This window comes from Eptesicus fuscus, chromosome 10, assembly GCF_027574615.1.
Source record: "Eptesicus fuscus isolate TK198812 chromosome 10, DD_ASM_mEF_20220401, whole genome shotgun sequence".
Lineage (NCBI taxonomy): Eukaryota > Metazoa > Chordata > Mammalia > Chiroptera > Vespertilionidae > Eptesicus > Eptesicus fuscus.
In genome coordinates this window covers 61,307,549-61,334,444 of record NC_072482.1, presented here as the reverse complement: position 1 = coordinate 61,334,444, position 26,896 = coordinate 61,307,549, and the positions used below count along the sequence as shown (strand labels likewise).

The 26,896-nt window shown below is 39.6% G+C and overlaps 1 protein-coding gene across 2 annotated transcripts in view; it reads right to left on the bottom strand.

The window, feature by feature from the left end:
- Positions 1-26,896, bottom strand: part of CDC40 (cell division cycle 40) — a 50,733-nt gene that overhangs the window by 3,790 nt on the left and 20,047 nt on the right. For both annotated transcript variants that reach the window (XM_008158205.3, XM_054722247.1), the window contains exons 4-13: positions 23,199-23,279; positions 21,754-21,893; positions 19,811-19,907; positions 18,401-18,540; positions 17,490-17,564; positions 14,918-14,963; positions 12,656-12,757; positions 11,281-11,396; positions 10,895-11,028; positions 1,710-1,786 (exon numbers count right to left, since the gene is read on the bottom strand). In XM_008158205.3, the coding sequence (XP_008156427.1) occupies positions 1,710-1,786; positions 10,895-11,028; positions 11,281-11,396; positions 12,656-12,757; positions 14,918-14,963; positions 17,490-17,564; positions 18,401-18,540; positions 19,811-19,907; positions 21,754-21,893; positions 23,199-23,279 (1,008 nt within the window). The remainder of the gene's footprint in view (positions 1-1,709; positions 1,787-10,894; positions 11,029-11,280; positions 11,397-12,655; positions 12,758-14,917; positions 14,964-17,489; positions 17,565-18,400; positions 18,541-19,810; positions 19,908-21,753; positions 21,894-23,198; positions 23,280-26,896) is intronic.

Here is a 26,896-nt window from a genome sequence, read left to right as displayed (position 1 = left end):
GACGAGGCAAGTGTTCTGTGCCCGGCCGCAGGTGGGCCTCTGGCTGGGGAGGGCAGTTGGGGGCTATGAGGCCGGCCAGGGAGGGCAGTTGGGGGCCATGAGGCCGGCCAGGGAGGGCAGTTGGGGGCTATGAGGCCGGCTGGGGAGGGCAGTTGGGGGCCATGAGGCTGGCCGGGGAGGGTAGTTGTGGGTCATGAGGCTGGCCAGGGAGAGCAGTTGGGGGCCATGAGGCTGGCCGGGGAGGGCTGTTGGGGGCCATGAGGCCAGCTGGGGAGGACAGTTGGGGGCCATGAGGCCGGCCTGGGAGGGTAGTTGTGGGTCATGAGGCTGGACAGGGAGAGCAGTTGGGGGCCATGAGGCTGGCCGGGGAGGGCTGTTGGGGGCTATCAGGCCAGTGGGGGGAGCAGCTGGGGACAAGCAGGCCAGCAGGGGGGCAGTTGGGGACAAGCAGGCCGGCAGGCAGAGTGGTCAGGGGCGATCGGGCAGGCAGGCAGGTGAGCAGTTAGGAGCCAGCGGTCCCGGATTGCAAGAGGGATGTCCGACTGCCAGTTTAGGCCCGATCCCACAGGGACATCCCCCGGCAGTCAGACATCCCCTGAGGGGTCCCAGATTGGAGAGGGTGCAGGCCGGGCTGAGGGACACCCCCCCATGCACGAATTTCGTGCACCAGGCCACTAGTTTGTATATAAAATAATAGATTTTGCTCATATAATCCTGTGTCATTGAACACTCTTCTTACAAAAACGTTTTTTGTTTAAATAAAGATATACAGATATTTCGAGTTTAGTGTTAACAAATAAATAAAAATTTTATGAAAAGAAATTAATCTGTATTAAATATAGACAATAGAATCGTGGGGAGAAAGAGACTTCTCTATGTTAATTACGAAAAGAAAGGAAAAATCAACTTAGGTGAGAAAACCTAGGATTATTAAATAAGACTATATCCAAAAAAATTATGATTAAAAAAATCTCAGTAACTGTTGTTGAAAGGTCAGTACATCTATAGCATAAATTACCTTGCTCTTAAAAGGCAGTGCATTACTGAACAGAAAACAGTATTAAACAGGTTTATCTTTTTTATTTTGCCTGAGAAAATATTTTATAGTGAATTGCTGAGATGTTCTCATTGTGAGGAACCAGACCAAAATAAAAGAACTCATAATAAATCACTAAATGAATTGTAGAATATGATTCTGTTGGAAGGAGAATTGTTTTAAAAAACTTGATTCTCAGATGGAAATACTTAGATGCTTAGTCAACATTAATTGCAAATCCTTGTTTCATTTATTTTTTTCTCGTAGAAAATAAGAGCCCAGCTGGTGTGGCTCAGTGGTTGAGCATCAACCCATGAACCATGAGGTCAAGATTCGATTCCAGGTCAGGGCACATGCCCAGGTTGGGGGTTCAATCCCAAACAAGGGGTGTGCAGGAGGCAGCTGATCAATGATTCTCATCATCAATGTTTCTATCCCTCTCTCCCTTCCTCTTTCTGAAATCAATAAAAACACTTAAAAAAAAACAAAAAAAAACAAGAGACTGGGTGAAGTGACTTACATATGAAAACCAATGATTACTTCTAATAATGAAAATTTTCCTTATACAGTATGGCACTGTGACAGAATTGCCCTCAGAGAGAATGGCCAAGGTTCTTTTCAAGAGAAATCACACCATGTCTTAGAAACTCATTTAAAACACATTCTAACTCACCATTTGGAGACAAAGTCACTGCAGGCATTGAGTGCATACTGGGTTCTGCTATATACTTGAAATCCACAGGGATATCCCTAAATATTAAAAATAGCATTTCAGAGTAAGTAATTTTTAAAAAGTACCTTTAGAAGAATTATCTCTGAACCAAAAGAAATACTCTTGAAATAATATATTTAATAAACCTTTCATGAAACTTTCTGGGGGGGAGAAAAATCACAAAATGACATTCTATTGCATATTATAAATCTTTTACTTCACAAATGACTTTCTGTGATAATTATAACAGTGTCAATGATTTAGTCTTTAAACTCTATTTGACTTAAACTTTGGCCTTTATGTTAAAAAATCTGTTACTAAAACTTATTTAATAATAAGCTCATCTAAAAATGTGTCATGGTAGGCAGATGCAAGATGTCTGAGGCAAACCTACAGGGAAACGTTATTTTACCAGTCAACCTTAACTTGACTCTGCAAGCTGGTGAGAGTCCAAAGAGCCATCAGCAATGCAAGTGGAGGGATCTGCAAGCAGGTTGAGCCCCTCCAAAAATGATGAGATTTCAGGACAGGTAAAAAAGATTAAGTGCTTGTACTTGGACACCTTCTATTTTTCAGTTTATATGTAAAATATTACAAATGTGTATGGTACAGGAGAAATAGCATTAAAAAAATTCTTATGTGAATCATGCAAATGATAAAAAGAATCCAAAACCTAGTCACCTTAATTTAGAATCATCAAAGTGCCTTTTTATTTTTAATATTCTCCATGATAAAAAATTCTTTACTAATTCTGAAGGGTTTTGGTCTTGTTGCTTTTCATGACAATGTTTTTTTGTTTTGTTTTTTTACAGAGTTATGTGTGGAAAATGTAATTTCATATTATCTCAGAATATAAAGCAGCAATTTAAATTTCAAACTATGGTTCAAGTTCCAAGTCTTTAATTAAATGGAAAACAACAACAACAATTTGCCTTTAAGTAAGGACTTTCTCTATCCATTTATCTATCTATCCAGAAGAAGAAGCAAATGATTAGAAAAAAATTCTATCAGGGTCTTGGTGAAAGGAAAACATTTTAAGGTATAACCTGGGGAACAGTATCATTTATCAAGTCAACACTTTACACATCTGAGGTATCAGTGACAACTTACATTCAGAATGACTCAAAAATATTGAAAAGAGCCTCAATTTGAAAAAGGTCCAACTGCAGGTGGGTGGTAAGGAGCGAGGGGTCCTGGACTGTGAGAACCCTGGATTGCAAGAGGGCGCAGGCTGGGCTGAGGGACCCCTCCCCACCCAGTGCACAATCTCATGCACCGGGCCTCTAGTAAGAGATACAGGTCATTATATAATGACAAAGGGATCAATTCATCAAAAGGGTAACAGTTGTAAATATTTATGCAGCCAACATCAGAGTACCTAATATATAAAGCAAATACTAACAGAGTTGAAGGGAGAAATAAGTAGTAATGCAATATTAGTAGGAGACTTCAATACCAGACTTTCAACAATGGTTAGATCATCCTGACAGAAAATCAATGAGAAAACACCGACCTTAAATAGCATGTTAGAAAGATGGACCTAACTGACATATACAAAACATTCCACCCAACAGCAGAATAAGACCTTATTTTCAAGTGCACAAGGAACATTCTCCAGGACAGACTGATCACATATTAGATCACAAAACAAGTCTTAATACATTTAAAAAGTCTGAAATCAGATCAAGCATCTTTTCTGACCTCAACAATATGAAACTAGAAATTCACAAATATAGGAGAAAACTAGAAAATTCACAAATATGTGAAGATTAAACATGCTACTCAACCAAAAAGGGATCAAAGAAGAAATTAAAAGGGAAATCCAAAAGTCTTGAGACAACTTAAAATAGAAACAAAACATACCAAAAACAGGGGATGCAGCAGAAACAATTCAACGAGGCAAGTTTATAGTGATAAAAAAGAAGAAAGATCTCAAATAAAAAAAAGAACAAACTTAGTCCAAAGTTAGCAGAAGGAAGGAAATAATAAACACCAGAGAGCAAATAAATGGAAGAGACTAAGAAGATAATAAAAAAGATGAATAAAACTAACTTAAAAAAATAAAATTGACAAAAATTTAGTTAGACTAAGAAAAAGACAAAAGACATAAAATTTTAAAAAATCAGAACTAAGACACTACAATTGATAAGATAGAAACACTAAAGATTGCAAAAATACTATGAATAATTATATGTCAACAAATTAGATAACTGAGAGAAAAAGATAAATTCCTAGAAACATACCAAGAGTGAGTCATGAAGAAATAGAAAATATGAACAGATCAATAATGACTAAGGAGAGATGAAATAATCAAAAACCTTTCAACAACAAAAAATTACAGGAACAGATGGCTTCACCAGTGAACTATACCAAACATTTAAAGAACAATTATTATCAATCCTTCTCAAACTCTTCCAAAAAACAGAAGAAGAGGGAATACTTCCAAACTCATTTTTTAAAATATATTTCTTTATTGATTTCAGAGAGGAAGGGAGAGGGAGAGAGAGAAAGAAACATCAATGATGAGAAAGAATCATTGATTGGCTGCCTCCTGCACACCCCCCACTGGGGATCGAGCCCACAACCCAGGCATGTGCCCTTGGCCGGAATCGAGCCTGGCACCCTTCAGTCCGCAGGCCGATGCTCTATCCACTGAGCCAAACCGGCCAGGGCTCCAAACTCATTTTAAGGGGTCAATATTATAGGCCAATATCTCCGATGAACATAAATGCAAAAATACTCAGCAAAATATTAGCAAAACAAATTCAACAGCGCATTAAAAATATTATACACCATGACCAAGTGGGATATTTCCCTGGGATGCAATGATAGTTTTGAATATATGAAAATCAATATATGTGATATACCATTATAACAAAATGAAGGATACAAATTATATGATCATCTCAATAGATGGAGGAAAAAATAACTGACAAAGTTCAACCTCCTTTCATGTTAAAAAGTCTCAACAAACTGAGTATAGAGGGAACATACCCATAAGTGACAAGCCCATAGCTAACATACTCAACAGTGAAAAGCTAAAAGCTTTCCCTTTAAGATCAGGAAAAAGACAAGGTTGGATACTCTTACCACTTTTATTCAATACTAGAGGCCTGGTGCATGACATTTGTGCACTGGGGGTGGGGGGAATGGGGGGCCCTCAGCTTGGCCTGTGCCCTCTTGTAGTCCGGGACCCCTCAGGGGATGTCCATCTGGGCTTAGACCCATTCCCGTGTGGAGCGGGCCTAAGCTGGCAGGTGGACATCTCCCCAGGGGTCCTTAGCGCTGCCATGGAGGTGGGAGAGGCTCCCGCCACCGAGCGGCACTCCCCCTGTGGGAGCACACTGACCACCAGGGGGCAGCTCCTGCATTGAACATCTGCTCCCTGGTGGTCAGGCTCATCATAGTGACTGGTCATTCCGCAGTTCGGTTGATTTGAATATTAAGGTTTTATTATGTAGGCTAGTGTTGGAAGTCCAAGCCAGAGCAGTTAGGCAAGAAAAGAAATAAAAGGCATTTAAATAAAAAAAGGAAGAGGTAAAATTGTCTCTGTTTGCAGATGACAAGATATTATAAACTAGAGGCCCGGTGCACGAAATTCGTGCACGGGGGTGCGGGGGCTGGGGGGTCCTTTAGCCCTGTCTTGGCCTGCAAAGATGCCAGCATCCCTCACCCCGGCCTCTAGCCAGAGGTTCCTCCCCTCCTTCTGCACAGCCTCTGGGAAGATGCTTGTCCTGGGGCCTCCCCTGGCCCACGACGCCCTGCAGTTCGGGTACTCGGGGGCTTGGGCTTTCAGGTCTGGCTTCCTCACCTGGCATGGTGAGCATCAGCTGCCATGGGAGCCTTGCCTTAGGAGTCACCCCCTTGGACCATACTACTTGTGAGTGTGTATTGGGGGGGTGGCCTCGGTGGCAGTGATTTGATGTCTGTAGCATGCCCGCTGACACCCACCACCACGGCACCACACTGGTCCCGTCTGGACTGCTGGCAGGGGGCTTCCAGTCTGCGACTGGGGCTGATGGGCTGCGACTGGGGGCTGCAGGTGGAGGACCCCAGCACCCATAGGGCTGTCAGCATCAGGAACTGGAAAGATCCATTTTTCTGGTTCCTCCCCTGCTGTGCGGATGCTGAGCTCCGGGCCCCACAGGCCTGTTCACTCCCGCCGCACGGCCGGCCGGGGCGGGGACGTGGGCTCGCTGCCCCAGAGGCCCCTTCTGTGCCGCAGCACAGCCATGGCACAGATGCTGAGCTTGCGCCGCCGCTGGCGATGCGAGCTCAGCTTCCCGCCGGCCCCATTTGGCCACTGCTCAGGGGTGTGGGGACCGATTGCGTCTGGCGGGAGGCGAGTCCCTGCTGCCTGCCCGCGCCTCCGGCCGGCCCCATTTGGCCACCGCTCAGTGGCGCGGGAACCGATCGCGTCCGGCCAGAGGAGCAGGCGGGGGCAGGGACTGGGGAGTCCCCGCTGCCCGCCCGCGCCTCCGGCCGGCCCCATTCAGCCAACGCTCAGCGGTGTGGGGACTGACTGCGTCCGGCCGGAGGCATGGGCTGGGGACGGGGACTCACAAGTCCCCGCCGCCGCCCGCGCCTCTTGCCAGCCCAATCGGCCACCCCGGCCACCCCAAGTCCCGACCCCTGCGCCTCCCGTCGGCCCAATCGGCCACCCCGAGTCCCGCCCCCCGCCGGCCCAATTGTGGGCGTAGCGGAGTGATGGTTAATTTGCATATTACCCTTTTATTATGTAGGATAGAAAACCCTAAAGACACCACCAATAAAACTGTTAGAACTAATAAATGAATTCAGTAAAGTTGCAGGATACAAAACCAATATACAAAAATCATCTGCATTTCTATACACTACCAATGAACTACTGGAAAGAAAAATTAAGAAAACAATCCCATTCACAACAGCATAAAAACAGTAAAATACCTAGGAATAAATTTAACCAAGGTGGTGAAAGATCTGTACACTGAAACTATAAAACATTGATGAAAGAAATGGAAGAAGACATAAGTAAATGGTAAGATGTTTGGTGTTCATGAATCAAAAGAATTAATATTGTTAAAATGTCCATGATACTCAAAGTGATTTACAGATTCAGTGCAATACCTGTAAAAATTCCATTGACACTTTCTATAGAAACAGAACAATCCTTAAGTTTGTATGAAACTACAAAAGACTCTAAAGCAATCCTGAGAAAGAAGAACAAAGCTGGAGGCATTACCCTTCCTGATTTCAAACTATATTAAAAGCTACAGTAATTAAAACAGTATGGTGTTGGCATAAAAACAGACACAGATCAAATGGAACAGAATAGAGAGCCAGAAATAAACCCATGCATTTATAGTCAATTAATTTTCAACAAAGGAGCCAAGAATATACAATGGGGAAAGGACAGTTTCTTCAGATGGTGTTGGGAAAACTTGACATTTTAATGCAAAAGAATGAAACTAAACCGTCTTACATCAACTCAAAACTGATCCTGGGACCTGAAACTGTAAACTCCTGGAGGACAACATAGGATAAGCTCCTTGACACTGTCTTGGCAATGATTTTTTTGGATTTGATAACTTCAGCAGACAAAACCAAAAATAAACAAGTAGGATTGCCTCTAAGTAAAATACTTCTGTATTGCAAAGAAAATCACAAACAGAATAAAAAGCCAACCTAGGAAATGGGAGAAAATATTTGCAAACCTGTATCTGATAGAACGTCAATATCCAAAAAATATAAGGAACTCACAGAACCAAGAGCAAAAAACTCCACAAAAACCTAAATAACTCAATGAAAAAATCGGCAAAGGACTTGAATAGGTATTTTTCCACAGAAGACATAAATATCCAACAGGTACATGAAAAATTGCTCAATACCACTAATCACCAGAAAAATGCAAATCAAAACCACTATGAGACATGACCTTATACTTGTTAGGATGGTTAATACCTAAAAGACAAGAGATAACAAATGTTGATGAGGATTTGGAGAAAAAGAAACCCTTGTACTTTGGTGGGAATGTAAACTGAAATAGCCACTATGGAAAATAGTATGGAGATTCCTCAAGAAATTAAAAAACAGAACTACTATAGGATCCATCAATCCTACTTCTGGGTATATATCCAAAGGAAATGAAATCACTACATCAAAGAGATATTTGTACTCCCATGTTCAACGCAGCATTATTCACAATATCCAAGGTATGAAAACTACCTAAGTATCTGCCAATGGATAAGAAATATGTGGCATTTATACATATAATGGAATACTAGAGGCCCGGTGCACAAATTCATGCATCAGTGGGGTCCCTCGGCCTGGCCTGCAGGATCAGGCCGAAACCGGCTCTCTAACATCCCCCAAGGGGTCCAGGATTGCAAGAGGGCGCAGGCCAGGCCAAGGGACCCCACCGGTGCACGATCAGGGCCGGGGAGGGACGCAGGAGGTTGGCCAGCTGGAGAGGGACCACAGGAGGGCTCCAGGGCATGTCCGGCCCGTCTCGTTCAGTCCCGATTGGCTGGACCCCAGCAGCAAGATAACCTGTCAGTCAGAGCATCTGCCCCCTGGTGGTCAGTGGTCGACTGTCTTCCCCCTGGTGGTCAGTGCACGTCATAGTGAGCGGTTGAGTGGCCTTAGCATATCATTAGCACATTACACTTTGATTGGTAGAACGGCCAACTGGATGACTGGACACTTAGCATATTAGGCTTTTATTATATAGGATTATTGACCTTAAAAAAGAAGAAATCCATCATCTGTGACAACATAGATGAACCTGGAGGAAATTATGCTAATTTGAAATAAGCTGGACAGAGGAAGACAAATATTGCATGCTATCACTTATATGTGCATTCTTTAAAAAAAAACCTCATAGAAGTGGAGAGTAGAATGGTGGCTGCCAGGGGCTGGGGAAGGTGGGGTAGGGAAAAAAATTGAGGTTACAAACTAAACAGCACAAACTTTTAGTTGTAAGATGAGTTAAGGGCTGAGGATCTAATGTACTACATGACAACTACAGTCAATACTGTATTGTATAGCTGAAATTTTCTGAGACAGTAGAAGTTAAGTTCTCATCAAACAACAAAGGGTAAATAAAGAGGTGATGGGTATGTTAATTAACTTAGTGGGAATCCTTTTTACAATGTATGTCAAATCATTATATTATACACTTTAAATATAATTTTATTTGTCAATTATAACTCAGTAAAGCTGGGAAAAAAAAGACCTCAAGCTTTGGAATCATTTTGATCTGACATAGAAAGTTGAGTGTGCCTGACACACAGGAAGGGCTCAATAAGTGTAATTACATTAATAATTATGACAACAATGATTTCCTTAGATATGCAGTACATACTACGTGCCAGGCATTGTGCTGGTGCTGGGGACAGATGGAGAGCAGACACAGGTCTTTTCTCATGGTTAAGAACTTGATCAGGGAAGAGGAACAAGTAAGCTATGGGAAGCAAAGGGTTACGGCTTTGATGGTGAACAGGCACCAAACTCATGTGAGGACTGGTTAGGAAGGCTCCAATAGCAAGTGAGCATTCAACTGAAATCTAAAGAATGCCATCATTTATAATCCAATAGTATTATGACACTTAGGAGTATTGCTTAAGCTCTGAGAAGAAAAAAAAATAAAGCCTTGTTAACATCACCACTTAACTTAATAAAAATATTTTGCTGACCAATGCTCTCCTTTAGAAAAGAACACAAATGTTCTTAAAGCCTTGAGATTGTGGCATCATTTAAGTATTTACAAATTTTTTTTATATCACTGCACATTTTTAAAATGGAGCTGAACTATTACCTGAAGATAGAAACATCTGAAAGTGTAAGTATAATTAAACTGTTAAAGTCTATTAACAAAACAAAACAAAACAAAGTTTATGGATGTTTATTCTCTAGAGTATTGTGCAAAATGGTTTAAGGTGACTCAAATAAAACTTGGTGTCCATTATCAAAATTTCTGCAGATAACATCACTTCTAAAGTCAGAAAGATCTTATCAGTTATAGTCTCAAATCATGGACACTAAGGATGATGCTAACTCTCCTTTTATGGGAGGTAATTTGGAGGGGGTGTACTGGTGGTGAGTGTGGGAGAAACTGCAGTTAAATTACATTAAATTTTCAATTACCCAAATTGCTCTGACAATGGTTAGGGACCGGCTCAGCTTCCTGAAGGGACTTAGTTTCAGAGGGACAGTCCTGGCTGTAGTTCAAGGCTTTCTACTTCTTAAAGCAGAACAGCTTCTGGGGTGGGGCTACATACTCCTTGCAAGGCTATACTGTAACCACAGTTAAGCTGTGCTTCACAGCTGACTAGAAAAACAAGCTGGGTTCCATTCAAACATTAATTTTAAAAAGCTTATTATGCATTTCTTTGGAAATAAATTATAAAACATGAACTATGACACTTAGTGAAATTAGCTTTTAGTATTTCTTGATTTTAGAAAACTGTTTTTTTCCTTTCTCTCTCTAGGAAAGCAAAATTCACCAATACAGGGTGGGGCAAAAGTAGGTTGTCAGTACGTGAAACACAGAGTTTATTCTTGCATTATTATTTATTAATTATTGCATTATTTTCCATACAAACAACTGTCAACCTACTTTTGTCCCACCCTCTATATTCTGATTACAAGTAAAAACACTGTTTTCTACCATATGGACAATAAATGGCAGGCAGGAAACAAGGGAGATGACATAGGCAATTTTCAGTATTAAATAGTCAAAATGCAGACATTAAAAAATTGAGATTTTTAAATTTAGATTGGTTCAGAGGCCAGGATCTTACCTCAAACTCTGGCATAGTCTACACATTTGTGGCTCCTACTTCTCATCAGTCATTTTGTAAAGATGAATAAGACAGCTAATAAAGGATGTAAGATTGCACTATAAAAACCTTTCACTACTGCCAGAAAAGTGACTCAAAATATGTATCCTTTAGATAGATTATCCAAAGACTATGAAAAGTAGCATGTTTAAATTTTTATTTTGATATTCTGGATACTTAAATAGTTATAACAGTTTGACAGGCAAGCCAGAAATTATCTTTGAAAAATATTCAAATGGCTACATATTATTATCAGGGCTTGTCTTTGCCCACAAATTTTTAAATTGCTTCTTTTATATATCAGATTTTCTACTGATTGAAACTCACCATTCCCAAACTCTAAGGCTCTTATCGTCAGATGTGCTCACAAATCTCCTATTCTCATCAACAAAAACAATGGTGTTGACAGCTCCCAAATGCCGATCATATTCCTGCACAATTTCTCCACTTCGAATGTCCCACTGTATAAACGAGAAGAGGTAAAGACGGAAGTGGAGCAGATTTATGAAAACAAACAAAGACCATAATTATGGAAAGTGCAGAAATAAAAAGAGTTCCAACATCATGTTTTTATGATTTACAATTTTCTACTAAGAAGAGCATCAGCAGTCCCTAAAAGTATCCAACATTAAACAAATTAATATTCCTGGTTCCATCCCCAGATACAACATAAAGCTCAGGAATCTTAATAAAAAAACCGTGGGAAGACTTACTTGCACAATCTTTTTATCAGACATCCCAGCCACAAAGAGATTTTGCTTATCTTCATCAGGATTAAACTTGACACAATAGGGTACTTTTCGGTTAGTAAATCTTGATATACACTGTCCTAAAACCAAAGACCCAAGTTAAAATAGGCAAAATAAATTTGACCACTTAAAAGATAACCCTGGGATTAATATCTAAAGATTATTTGCTTAATAAATTCTGAGGAGAGGCAGCCTGATTGTTCTTTATTGTAAACCACATCATTCCTTCTCATGGATTTTTAATGGTTAAAAATGCTTTTCAAAAGTAAATCTGTATCAACAATTGCAGAATAGATAAAAGTCTCCAGGTAATAATTATGATGTGCAGCCAGAGTTGAGGACCACTGCTAAAGAGGTTAAGAATTAGGGGTGAATTAGAGAGACCTTAGTATGAACACAATTTGGCTACTTATTAGCTATGTGACCCTGAAAACGTTAAGCCTGTTTTCTTCTCTATAACAATAATAGTACTTATCTCACAGGGATATTTTAAGGATTGAATGAGATACTGAATATAAGCACTTAGCATAATGCTTGGTGAACACAAAGTGTTCAATAAATGTTAGCTATTACCTTTATCCTTAAAGCCCAGCAAGATTGAAAGATGGTTCTTTAATTACACAAACTTTTATTAGCCACAATGTACTGATGCGATTCATATGTCTGTGAATATATACATCCAACTGGATGGACCATGGGAGTTTAGACCTACATTTTAATCAATTTGGGCGGTTAAATTTAATTCTGTTTATCAGCTATCTACTGTGTTTCTATTATGTGCAAGGCCATGTGTTAGGTGATATAGAGGAACAAAAAGATCAATTAAATAGTCAATGAAAGATTTCAAACATCTTTGTCTATCAATATGTTTGCTTTATAAATTATATTTGGTGGAAACAAAGCTTCAGAGTGAAAGAGCTACTTATTCAGCTGAGCTTCAACTCTACAAAGTGATATAAGCTGATAGTTAATGATAGGAGAATTAGCAGTTAGAGAAGGTACCATTTTGCCACAGACCACCACACATTTCATTTTAAAATGCTAATTTAAACCAGCCAGTGTGGCTCAGTGGTTGAGCGTTGACCTGTGAACCAAAAAGTCACAGTTCGATTCCCGATCAGGGCATATACCTGGGTGGTAGGCCTGATCCCCAGTGTAGGGTGCGCAGGGGGCAGCCGATCAATGATTCTCCCTCATCATTGATGTTTCTCTCTCTCTCTCTCCCTCTCCCTTCCTCTCTGAAATCAATAAAAATATATTTAGAAAAAAAAACAAAAACAACCTCTTCCCAAATGCAAGTTTATAAGATAAGTATCTATTAGTATAAGTGAGCTCTTACCTGTTTCAGTGTCCCAGAGCTTAAGATACCTGTCATAAGCTGCACTGAGGAACTGTGTTCCTGCAGTATTAAAGCAGATGTCCCGAACAGCTTTACTGTGACCTAAAGGCAGAGACAATAGAAATGTAGATGAGGTGAAGTACCTTTATTTAAAACATAAACACCATAAGAAAAATAGCATTAAACAGTATTTTCCAAGCCATCTGTGGGTAAAAAAATGACTGAAACCCCATCCCCTGATTTACTAACTCAGAACAGGTTTTATGTGGGCTTGGGAATGTAGGTGGTTCCCCCCTTCAAAAAGTTCCTCAGGTGATTCTGATGCATAACATTTAGGTAAGAATCATGAGAAAAGCTCTAAGATTTTTTTAAAGTCTGTCATGGCAACTTCTTAACATGTAATATATATATAACTGATGACTAAACAGCTAAGAACTTAAGGAGACACAATAGCCCAATTATCGCCAATGAAGGAGAAATGACTGGTAACATTTTGGAGGTTCACTCTGATTACTCACTAACCTGGAAGTAAAACACAGTGACCTAAACCTAGAGTTCATGAAAATTGTAGACCTTATTCAATAACTGCATATTTGTGTGATCACATTACCAAATTTCATAGAAATGGATTCAGAATCTGACACTAAACCTTTCTGAAAACAAATATTAACTTCTATTTTGTTTTAAGATGGCATTTTGACAATAAATTAATTTTACGGTACTTTGTTTGGAAATCATTCTTGCCAGACCAATCAATTCTCTTGACAGTTACAGGGACAAATAAAATATGGCTAAATGAAAGCAGAAACTTTCGTATTTTTTTACCACCCATCATGACCAAGTCTGCCAAATACATTTTGCAAAATGTGCAGGGCACACATTGTCAACCACACACAGCAGCCCTGAACCACACCACCAATGACCTCTAGAGAGGCACTATGTGTCACAGCAATTAGGCAATCAGGTGTCCTGTCTGTAGCAGGAGTCCCAGCCAGAGCTGCTATCACCTTCCTAAGCAGGACGTTTTCAGTTCCCCACTGGAAAACTGTCTGCCAGTGCAGGGGAGACAAATGGGGACCAAACCCACTCCATCTGCAGGGGACATTTTGTTCCCCTGCATGCTGCTGAGAGCCTTCCCAGGAATCTTTCTTTAGGCTGCTACACAGCTTGGGCAGTATTTATTGGTGCAGAGAGGCCCTAAAATCATACAGCATTGCAGAACACCCTCCTACTTCCATCTAAAAACAGAGCCACTAAAATTCACACAAATAGTGCTTCAATGCAATACACTTAAATTTGGAAATGTACCTAGTCTTCACACAACATCTGACAAAGACAATAAACTATTCTCTACCAAAAGGGCTAGACTGCCACAAAGCTGTCCTCTCTTTAGCCCTCTTCGTTGCTTCAAGGAGTTCTCTCAATCGCATCCTTTTCTATGTGTTGAGACCCAATTCCTAACCTCTCTTCGAAGCTTAACATCTGGCCATCTAATTGCTTACTAGACATTTTCATTTCAAAACCCCAAAGGCAGCTAAAATCCAATGAGTCCGAAACCTCAGCATCATCTTGTTTCCTCTCATGGTGAATGACACTAGCATTCATCCTGGTGTCATCTGAGAGTCACCTTAGATTCCTGCCTTACTCTTATCACTCACATCCAATTACTAAGTTCCACTGATTTTAACTTTTGATTAATTCTTTCCTCTCTATCTCTGCTGCTTTAATTCAGACTCTTACCATCTCTAATCCAGACTAATGAAATAACCTTGTAATTCATTCCCCTGCCTCCAGGCCTGCTCCATCAAAGCATCCTCCATGTTGCCAATGTGATCTTTGTAAGCTTCAAACCTGATCATGTTGCTTTCTTGCAAGAGCTGTTTAATGTCTGGCTTCTCAGAGCCCTCAGGATAGAGTCTAAACTCCTTATTAATAATAGTACACCTGGTCCTCCATACTCTGCCCCCTCGTCTGCTGCTTTTCTCACTGTCATTTCTCACCATATCATCCCACACCCTGGCAATTCTGAAATATACGTGGTTCCCCCAAAGCAGCATGCTTTCTCACACTTTTGCTTCTGCTGCTCACTCTTCCGAGTTCCCTTTCTTTCTCTGTCTGAGGGGACTTACTCCCTCCTCAAGACTCAGTTCAAGTCTGAAGATTTTCATTCATATTAGTCCAGTAAAATTATGGTAAGTGATGATAAAAAGTTAAAAAAGTTGTCCCAAACAGATTTATAGTCAGGGAGAAAAGAAGTATTACCAATAAATGTTCGCAGACAGCGCCTGTCTCCATAAACCTCCCATAGCTGGAGGGAAAAAAACAATACAAATAAATATTAAATTTAATACTAGACTGATAAAATGACAATTTTCAATCAGTAACAACAGTCATATGCTGGCTATATGTGTGCACATCTGTGCGTGTACAGGGGATTTAACCAAAGGCATTATATATCATTAAACACATTGCTTGGTGCTTCTAGTCTGTGTTGCATTGTTTGGACTCATGGACTCACACTCACACACACATGCATTTTAAAACTAAACTCTGAAATCAGATACTGAAAGGTACATCAAACTATCACCAGAAATTAGATGGAGCTAATACAGGTGATTTTTGTTTTCTTCTTGTTCTTTTCTGTATTCAATATGAGAAAAAAGTTTCTACTGATGTAATACCATGAACTACTTTTAAAATAATTGTTATTAAAACTGTCATGTCTATAACATTTTGGTATTGAAAGGCTTTTTTTGAACTTTCCTGAAGTATCAAGTATTATAGAAGCTGTATTATGGAAATGATCCCGACTAAAAGGTAACAGGCTCCTAATTTTCACCACATCTAAAGTGAATTTATGCAATAGCTTCAAAGTACCTTTATTCTTGCCTGCATCAAATCCAATTCCCAACAGTGTTGCTAGTCCTCTAAAAGAGAAGGCATTTCCTGGCCACTGAGGGCCAAGAGGATAAAGTCTCAGTGTCCGTAGCATACCAGGCAAGGACCTCCAGGCCCTGGTCCTTTACTTATGACTGAGTAGTCATTCTGTGTCTCTCAGATTTTAGGCTCCAGCAACCATGAAACTGCAGTTCACAGTGCACACCATGCTGATTCATTCTATTCACGCTTCTCAGACATAGTCTATGCCCTACCCCTCCCTTTACCTAGTTACCTTCCTATTGAGGAATGCTTCCTCTTTGAAACCAGAATGCTTTGTATCTGGCTCGATAATGATCATTAAAATCATAATGCAATGTTCATCCTAAGGGTAGAGACAGTGCCTTAATAACTTTTTATTCTCCGCCCCTTGCACATAACAGGTATCTAATTAATGTTTATAGAAGTGATACAAATTGTATTCTATGCTTTTTTAATTGGTAAAAGAAAACTTTAATCTCAATTAACACAGTTTTTAAGAAGTAAAAGTTAAAGGAAATAAGGGTTTTTTACTTCAAACTGTTGACCTGTTATTTTAAGCTCTTAAGTACAGACAAATGCCTAAATGGTTGCACTCATTTAAAAAATAAAGAAATTAAAAAAAAATCTGCCTTTATAGATATTGTAGCTCAATTGGTTAGAGTGTCATCCCGACATGCCAACGTTGTGGATTCAATCTCTGGTCAGGGCATAACAAGAAGCAACCAATTACTGCATAAATAAGTGGAACAAAACAATTGATGCTTCTCTCCCTCTCCCTTCCCTCCTCTCTCTGGAATCAAGTACTAATAATTAAAAAAAAAATAACAAAACAAAAACTTTCCAAGCCCCAAGAACACTATAGGGTTGATTTAAATATATATATATTATTAATTTCAGAGAGGAAAGGAGAGGGAAAGAGATATAGAAACATCAATGATGAGAGAGAATCATTGATCGGCTGCCTCCTGCGCGCCCCACACTGGGGATCGAGCCCAAAACCTGGGCATGTGCCCAGACCGGGAATCGAACCGTGACCTCCTGGTTCATAGATCGACACTCAATCTCTGAGCCACGCTGGTCGGGCTAGGGTTGATATTTTTGACCATCATAACGAACCAGACACACAAGACACAAAAGTGATAGAAACTATTCTATTAAAGATTTTTTAAAAGACTCTCCTATACTCAAGTTGACAGGCACTGGCGTGGACTCAGGAACTAAAATGTCAACAGTTCAATTCCCAGTTGGGGCACATGTGGGCTCGCTCCCCAGTAGGGGGCATGTAGGAGGCAGCTAATCGATGATGTTTCTCTCTCATAGATGTTTCTGTCTATTCCTCTCCCTTTCTCTCTCTAAAAATCAATGAGATATAACACACACACACACACACACACACACACACACACACACACATTAAATAAATAAATAAAATAGCACAGGGATTTTACAAAAAAATGGGAGAAGAGTCTAGGAGCATTCCTGCTACTTGGTGTCTACTAGCACTGATAACAAAAAAGATGAATCACATTATTTACTCTTTAGAAATAGGATTTCTATCTTGTGTCCTTTTTACCTCATAAGGTTCTGAGGAACAAATGAACTCCGTTACATATACAAAAATCTCTACATAAAAATGCATTGTTAATGATTAAGCATTTATGTATCTAAAGCCAAAGTGAATGATTACATTCTAATCAGTTATCTAAGTTTAAAAAAGAGCCTAGCCAACTGGACCATAGAGCCATATCTGAATCAACATGTTTGGAAGCAGTTCATAAAATGCTGCATTCACAGGGCCTAAGAGAAAATAATTAGGCTCTGATCGCCTAACAAACCCAAATTTATTTATAATTAACCAAACAGATTTAACCAAAGCACTAGTTTTGTAGCACTCCTACTGTTACTGAAAACTCACCTTAATTTTACAGTCCATGGAACAAGACAGCAATAAATGGCCCGAGAGAGGAAACAATCTGACGGCACTGACACCCTACGGAAAGGTATTAGTTATCAATCAGAAGCATTCCAAAATCAGCTAAAATTGCACAAGGAAAGGACAGTATATTTTTAAGCAACTTGAACTTACTATTTGTCTTCATTCCAAAAATTATACACCCAGAATAAGCTTCATTAGTATTCCAAGAGCAGCCCTTACTGACACTAAACTTCCAAAGATTTGTTTTTTAATCTTTAATATTGACTTCCCCACCCCAGGGAATGCTTAGTCAATCAAGTTACTAATACCCCCACTCCTCTCCCTTCTTTCATTCAGTAACTTTGCTCTTTGCTAACAGCCATAAATTGGTACTTAAAATAGCACAGATGACAAAGATTATCAACATTTAAAGTTTTTAAGTATCTTGTTTCCTCATTAGTTTAAATATTATCATAGTTTATAAACTAGAGAACATCGAATCTTCTTTGAAGGGTGATAAACTCAAGAGCTAAAGCAAAAGGACTGAGGCTCTGGTGCTAGTACAAGCCCGTTACTCACTGACTTGGTGCCCAAGAGGAAGCAAACTGTGGCAGGAACTTGGAGGGAAAGTCCTGGGCTACCATAAGGGGAGAGGACACCGAATCACAAATTCTTATGTCATGGCCAATCCAGATGACCTTGAAGACTGAGTCATCACTTGTGACTGATACATGTGGGTACCTCCAAAGCCTAACTTACTAGTAGATTTCTCTTCAATTTGACTTCCCTGCTCTATTTTGACCCTCCTACATCTTTTTCAGAAATAGTGAATATTCCACATCAGTAGCTGAAACTTCATGTTGGCTTCACTACTATACATTACAAGAAACAAAAACAACCAATTTTCTTACCTTTGTGTGTCCGGACCACACATGAATTTGTTTTTTGGGGAGATAACACTTCTCAGGTGGCACAGATGACCGCAGATTAACACCAACATCCTGAGGTATGTGAAGATAGGACCTGCCTTGATAGTCATACATTTCTTTAACTGAAATAAGAAGGCAAAGGAAAGCAATGAACAAATACAAGCCATAGCCATGAAATCTGTATCCTTAAAATGATAACGACCATTTTATTTATAAAGATATTATTCCACTTAGATAATAATACTCTGATGTAAGACTAGCTAAAATTTAGCTACCTGCAATCATTGCTATTATTTATAATTAGAGGTAGTATTTTAGAATTCCTAAATACCCAGAGAATAAGTAAGATCAATACTTCCTTTATTCAGTTACAGATTTTAGTAATATATATAAAAAAGACTTCACTGCAGTATGATTATAGCGAGGCAAGGAAAAACAATACTTGGGCCATGTGAGTCACTGACAAAGAATCAGAAGCAAAGCAGAGTAAGAAGGAAGTTAAAACAAACAAAATACCAGCTATTATTTTTCCCTGCTTTCCTCTCTTATGCCCTTCTAGTTTCCTTTTCCATTCTCTTTTCTACTTTCAACACAGACTTTACAATAAATTCACTTGTGGGAATTAAAAGACATAGTGTATATAAAGCATTTGGTAGCATGCCTGGCACAGAGTAAGTACTAAATAAACGTTGACTGTTATTGTTATTGTGGCTGCAGGACCACAGTGCTAAATGAACTCCTTGGGGATAAAAACTGGAGTTTGAGAAACCAAATAAGGCTTTATCAAACCTAAATATTGATATGTGATATAAAATTAGAATAATCAATACTATTAGTACTAATACTACATACTTTAAAAATATAACTAATTATTAATGAACCAGGTACTTTCTAGAATATGTATAATTTATTTTGGTGTATATGCATTTCCTCCCACAAATCAAAATGAGTATGAGAGTCTTAATCTCCAATCTGTTCACATGAAAACTGAGTTTATTCTTTTGAAGTATAACTTAGTAACTGTGAGTAGACCTGGAGAACATTTGATTTGGGTTAAAAACAAAAGGTTAAAATGACTGAGGCACTACTGAAGAGTCAACTTTATCTTAAGAAAAAACATGTAGACCATTCAGATTTCTTATTTATCATTTTTAAAACTCATTAGCATTAAAAAAATTATCTGTGACTATAATTAATCATGATATTTCTTCTCATCTATTAAAACATGAAAAAATGTTGTAATTTTTGGGGGATGCAAAATATCCAATATAATTCTTAATATAATGAATGTAGCAGCTGATTAATAAGGGCAATGGATATTATATGAACAAAGAACAGAGGAAATATCTGAAAGTTTATCATAAAAATGAAGAAGCATAAAAAATATATTACCATGTAAGATTGTCTTTTCCTCCCCAGGCTTCTCATCTTCCAGTTTGCCTTTTTTCTGCCTCTTTGCTGTGATTTCATCCAATTCTTTTTGTTCTTCCTAAGGAAAATAGGGAGTCACCTTTAAAATAGATGTCCTAGGACCCTATCATGGCCAAAGAAGGTTATAAATTCTTTATAATGAGGTCCACTTTTTGCTGAATCAATAGCTTTAAGTATGTCTCCCAGGATAACAATCTCAACTCTTCAACAGATTACAAAATAATATTAAAAACATAATGGGCACTAGTTAATGATTTTAAACTCATTTTATACAAAACCCATCCTAGAACACCTAAAAATAAATTTAACATGTTAATTATGCAAGAGGAAGGACAAGGCAATTAAAAAGTCCAATACCAAAGAGGAAGCTGAATTTTAGTGCACAGTGTTGTTCTTCAGTAAACAGCATTTACATAGTCATAAGAATATAAGCAATGTCAACATTTGTGACACAAATTTTATGGAAGAAGCAGTGGAACGAAAATGGGGAGTAGAAAATCTTTATCTACAATAACAAAGAAGTGGACAGACGATGCCTAAAATAAAAAATAGTAGCATATGTATGTTATTGAGTTATCTAAGCTAGTAACAGCCTAGGTGGTCGTCACACCCTCATTCTGTGATGCCCTCACGCCGTCACAAGGAGGCTGTATGCACTGCGGGGACGTGCGGGTGGGCGGGGCCGCGTGCGCAATGAGGCGCCGCAGGTGGGCGGGGACTTGATGCTGCGTGCGTGCGTGGTGTGGAGGCGGGGCCCGGTGGCTGCTCTGCGCGGCGAGGCCTGGGGGTCTCGTGGCTCCACACGCTGCAGAGGCGGAACTCCCGGCTCCGGCCTACCTCTTTGGGGCAATCCATCGAGGAGCCCCGGGGTCCCGGCCCTCATGTGATACTAGAGGCCCAGTGCACGAAATCCGTGCACTTAGGGGTGGGGGAGAGGAACCCTAAGCCCGGATTGCGAGAGGGTGCAGGTCAGGCCGAGGGATCCCACTGGTGCACAATCAGGGCCAGGAGGGACGCAGGAAGTTGGTCAGCCAGGGAGGGACCGCGGGAGGGCTCCAGGGCATGTCAGGCCTGTCTCACTCAATCCTGATCGGCTGGACCCCAGCAGCAAACTAACCTACCAGTTGAAGCATCTGCCCCTGGTGGTAAGTGCACGTCATAGCAACTGGTTGACTGTCTGCTCCCTGGTGGTCAGTGCATGTCATAGCAAGCAACTGAGTGGCCTTAGCATATCATTAGCATATTATGCTTTGATTGGTTGAATGACCGGACACTTAGCATATTAGGCTTTTATTATATAGGATAACAATATACATATTATTGGATGTGAGATACAGCTAGAATATAAATTTCATGAGAATAGGACTTTCCTGAACTTGTCCACTGCTATATACCTCAGACCTAGAACAGTGACTGACTCATAGAGACAGTGAAATTAGGAGGTAGGGAGGAACAGGGTAGGAGTCTATAGCTTTACTTCATAGTACAATTAAAAAAACACACAATATTGATATGTTACTTTGTTAAAAATTTTAAATAAATAAGTAAAACCTACATCAATTCTAAAATTATAGAAAGGCTGATTCTTTAGTTACTACCTGAATATCTAGTATCAGAAAACAGCTACCATGGCAGCATAATAGCATTATCAAAGTGATTTTTTTAATTAAAAATTGTTCAATATTAAATTACAATAAAAAAGTACGGAAGAAAATAAGTCAGAAAAAATATAAGTAAAAATATTCTAAAGAAAAACAAATCTTACTGTATTTTCTCAATTAAGCAAGGCAGAGAATTTTAATAAGTCATTTGGTTCTCTTAGGAAACCTCATTTATTAATATAGGTGTCTTCCATAGCAATATAGCATACACCTAAATTGACAATGAAAAACATCAAAGCTTACTTCTGAAGGTTTGGCTACATCTTTTTCATCCACATATTTTGCCCATGGTCCCAGGAAACCATCAATGTTAGATGCATCATTTTCTTTGAACTTTTTCCTCTTTTCTATTTTCTTCTGACCAGTTTCAAACACAGTTAAACCTATATTTAAAAAAAATAGACATCACAAATATAGATTTTTCTAAAGAAATAGCGGCATATTTCATAATAATATAAAGTTTTACTTTATATTATTCATGTGACCAAAAATCTATTAAAAAACACAAAATAAAATCTATATAAATGTGCCGGATATACAAATATATAAATGTGTCAATTAATACTAAAAGGAATTCAATGTTCTGGGCAAAGAAATTTTCTAACACTGTAATATCTGCAAATTCTAATATATGTAAAAAAAAGACCAGCTATGTACACAATCCTTTTAATGAATCATAGACCTACATCAGTGGATTTTACCACTTTCTGAAAGAAACTCAGCAAGTTAATCTTGCTATATTCTGTTTTTTAATGAGCCTTTTATGGAAAAAGTTCCAATGAGCTGATGAGCTTTGTTCAAATTAGCATTTAGAATATGACACTTTGCCTTAGAATAACAAAATGAATATGAGCACAAACATGTATTTTAAAACACATTAAAAAACTCAACATTCAGCCCTAGCTGGTCTTCGGAGTGAAGGGACCTGGGTTCGATTCTGGTCAAGGGCACATGCTGGGGTTGTGGGCTCGATCCCCAGTGTTGGGACGTGTAGGAGGCAGCCGATCAATGATTCTCTCTCATCATTGATGTTTCTCTCTCTCGCTCCCTCTCCCTCTCTGAAATCAATCTATAATAATAAAAGTGTAATATGCTAATTAGACCAGACGTCCTTCCGGACGACCTTCCAGATAAAGCTATGGCAGCAGGGGCCCAGGCAGAGGCCCCCAGCCGCCACACCGAGGCCGAGGCAGAGGCAGAGGCAGTAGCGGCGGCGGTGGCAGGGGCCGAGCCCCTTGCACAAATTTTGTGCATTGGGCCTCTAGTAAAAATATATTAAAAAACAAAAACTCAACATTCAAAGCAACCCTTCAAAGATAATCTGCACAGGCATGCACAATGAAATTTTTTCTGCTATTAAAATGTAGCTTGACATTAGTGTTAAGCAATAAACTGATAAAATCTGCTATGCATTAATTATAATTTACTGAATAATTTCTACGAGTTTGGCAATGTGCCATGTACTCATAACAACTTCCCCAAATAGGTACAACTATCTTCCCTACAAGGTTGCATACCTAGTAAGTGGCAAAGCTGTAAAACTGTAATAGTTCTAAACTGCAATACTGTTGTCTCAACTTAAAAAAAAAAAAAATCAACAGCTAAATAAAATACTAGTTTTATTCCTATTGTCTAAAGTCAATTTGCCACACAGTAATTATAGGTATAAATAATTTCAAATAAATTACCTTGATTTTTTTCAGCTTCTTCTACAGAACCAATATATTTAGTAGTTACTTGATTATCTAATGAAGGGTCCAACGCATAACCTGAAAGGAAAAAAGTAGATATTACTGACTTCATTTTTTGCCATTTGCAATTTATTTTAATTCTATACAAATATACTCATTTCACATTTTCTTCCCCAGATGTCAAAAATACTCTACTTAACTTAAGAGTACCAATCCTTCTTTCCTGAGCTTTGTTTCTATTCAGAACAATTAATCTCAGGCTGGACCATGAATGACTTCAGAAGAGTAAGAAGTATCTTATGGGATGAAGCTAGCACACTGACATTATTTTATTATTAAGATACCTTTCATCCAAAATATCCAATTGTAGTCTTAAATTTTGGAAGAGCTTAAAATTATACATATATCAACCTGGCCTGTATGATTCAGTTGGTTGAGCATCATCCCATGCACTGGGAGGTCACCAGTTTGATGCCCAGTTGGGGCACATGCCCAGGTTTTGGGCTCAATCCCCATGTAGAAAGTAGTCGATAGATGTTTCTCTCTCTCTCTCTCCCACCCCCCTTCCTCTCTGAAATCAATAAAAAGCAATAAAAATTATTCAGAAGTTTAGAAACTCTTTTTCTTTTTGGTAAACAGACAATACATGGCTTAGTTTATCAAATTATATAAACTACTGAATAATTTAAAAATAGGGTAAGATGAACTACATAAAATCTAGCTATTATTTTGAAAAATCCCATCTCAGTAAAGACAGTCTGCCTTCTCAGTTTTAAAATAATATATGTCTACTTTCTAAATCATTATTTATATTTCCTTGGTAAGAGAAGTAAGGATATCAACTAGCATATGAATACACTCCTTCAACTAGAAACAGAGTATAAGTAAAAGACAACATATAAATGTGGTCTTTAGTAGCTTATAGAAACTTAAGAGAAAAAAGTCTATATTTACTCAAATCAGTTATTTTTGAGTAGGGGTGCTAGTATAATAAATGTTTGGTAAGATCAGTTTTAATAATAATCTAGCATATTCACAAAAGAGAGCTAGATCATTAATTTGTCTATGGCTTACAACCCATGTGAACAATCATGGAATACATAATAGTAACAGACTATTTAAAAAAATTTTTTTTTATTGATTTCAGAGAGGAAGGGAGAGGGAAAGTGAGATAGAAACATCAATGATGAGAGAGAATCCTTGATAGGCTGCCTCCTACACACCCCACACTGGGGATCGAGTCCACAACCCAGGAATGTGCTCTGACTGGGAATTGAACCGTGACCTCCTGGTTCATAGGTCAATGTTCAACCACTGAGCCACACCAGCTGGGCCAGCCTAATTTTTTTTAAGGGCACATCTTAGTGACTATAGTTAACATTTAAAATTTCCCAGCTAAAAGATTAAAAAGAACAAATCTTTTGGGAAACAGAAAAGGATTTGTTATCAAACATACTTTTCAAACAAGCTAAGGATGTAAGTGCCCAACTCACCCTCATGATATGCTTAGTATAGAACCAACCACCTGGCTATTAGCTCATATGCATATATTTTTTTCCGTATTTAAAGTATGTTCTTATCTGGAGAAGAGAGCTTGATGGCAGAAAAGCAGCCACAGAATAGAATCTGTGAAATCACAGGTTCAAATCCCATGAGTTATTTTATCTTTCATCTCTTTGATGTACAGAATAGTGTTCTGTAAATGATGTATTTTTTTAATGAGACTAGATAAGGCTTATATAAAATTTAAACAACATACCCTAAGTTTAAAAATCCCCATCTCAATCATAAAAACGTATTTAGAATGTCTTGAAGGAAATTTATGTCTATATAAATGGTATTGTGCTATGTTTGCAGGGATAAAGTAGGAGGCAGAGGGAAGGGCAATCCCTGGTACTTCCTATGTTAGTTGTTTAAGCACCAATTGCCAACTCATCTGGCCAGTCTTGTTTCTGAGAAAAGGAACTTAACTCTCCTCCTTTTCCATCCTCTGTGGTAAAATCCTTATAGCTACTATCACCATTATCACTACTGCCTCCCACCCTGGGTAATTAGGGTATAATAGTATTTTTCCTTTACAAATAAGAGAAGTTAAATATTTAGCTATATGTCTTATTAGAAGTCAGCTAGTGACAGAGTAAGTTATAACTCTTAACACTAAAGAATTTCAGTCTAATTCGTTTTTATTATTCTACTAGTGGCGTGGCCCGGTGCACGGAATTTGTGCACAGGAGGGTGTCTCTCAGCCCGGCCTGCACCCTCTCCAATCTGGGACATCCCTCTCGCAATCCGGGACCGCTGGCTCCTAACCACTCACCTGCCTGCCTGCCTGATCGCCCCTAACCACTCTACCTGCTGGCCTGATCACCCCCAACTGTCCCCCCTTCCAGCCCGATTGCCCCCAAATGCCCCCCCTTGCTGGCCTGATAGTTCCCAACTGCCACCCCCCCTGTCGGCCTGCTCGCCCTCAAGTGTCCCCCCTGCCAGCCTGCTTGCTCCCAACTGCCTCCCCTTGCCGGCCTGGTCTCTCCCAACTGCCCCCCCCCATGCCAGCCTGCTCATCCCCAACTGCCCCCCACGTGCCAGCCTGCTCGCCCCCAACTGCCCCTGCTGCTGGCATGGTTGCCCCCAACTGACCCCCCCCCCCGCCAGCCTGATCGCCCCTAACCGCCTCTGCCTTGGCCCCACCACCATGGCTTTGTCCAGAAGGATGTCCGGAAGGTCTCCCGGTCTAATTAGCATATTACTCTTTTATTAGTATAGATGTCTCAAATAAATAAATATATTTGCATTTTACTTCTGAAATATTCTCATCTTTCTGAAGCTTATTTTCCATTTTATCTTTTTAATGGAGTTAACATCTACTTTTTTCATTTGTAGTCTTATTTGAAATGGCTATCAATTTTATTATTTATCCTTAAGTAATTAACTCTAATATCTGAATAGGTAAATGAGAAGACTATAAACAATTTGCAAAAAAATGGTTACAAATACAAATACTAAAAGATAGTGCGGGTTCAGTTCGAGACACCACAATAAAGGGGTATTGCAATAAAGTGAGTCATAATCTTTATGCTTGTGGAGGGTCTTGTCTTTAATTTGTAAAAAAATACATCTATTACAACATCTGCAATAAAATGAGATATGCCTATATATGGAAAAACCTTCAACCTTACCAGTAGCCCCAGTGGGATCGGGCCTAAACGGGCAGTCGGACATCCCTCAAGGGGTCCCAGATTGGTGAGGGTGCAGGCTGGGCTGAGGGACACCCCCCCGCCATGCACGAATTTCGTGCACTGGGCCTCTAGTACAAATATAAATATGAAAAAAGACTTGGAGGGATAAATATCACAATGCTGAAAAGAGATATTTTAGTACTAGAGGCCCAGTGCATGAATTTGTGCACAGGTGGGGTCCCTTGGCCTGGCCAGCGATCGAGGGCTATCAGGGGGCCAGCCGGCTGGGGGGAGGGACTGCAGGAGGTTGGCTGGCTATGGGGAGGGGCCGTGGGGGGTTGGCCAGACGGGAAGGGAGGGGGAGGGGGAAGAGGGGCAGTGGAAGTTTGGCTGGCTGGCAGGGGGGGAGTTGGAGGGAGGGAGAGGAGCCACAGGAGGTTGGCTGTGGGAGTGCATTGACCACAGCGGGCAGCTACTGTGTTGAGCGTCTGCCCCCTGGTGGTCAGTGTGCATCATAGA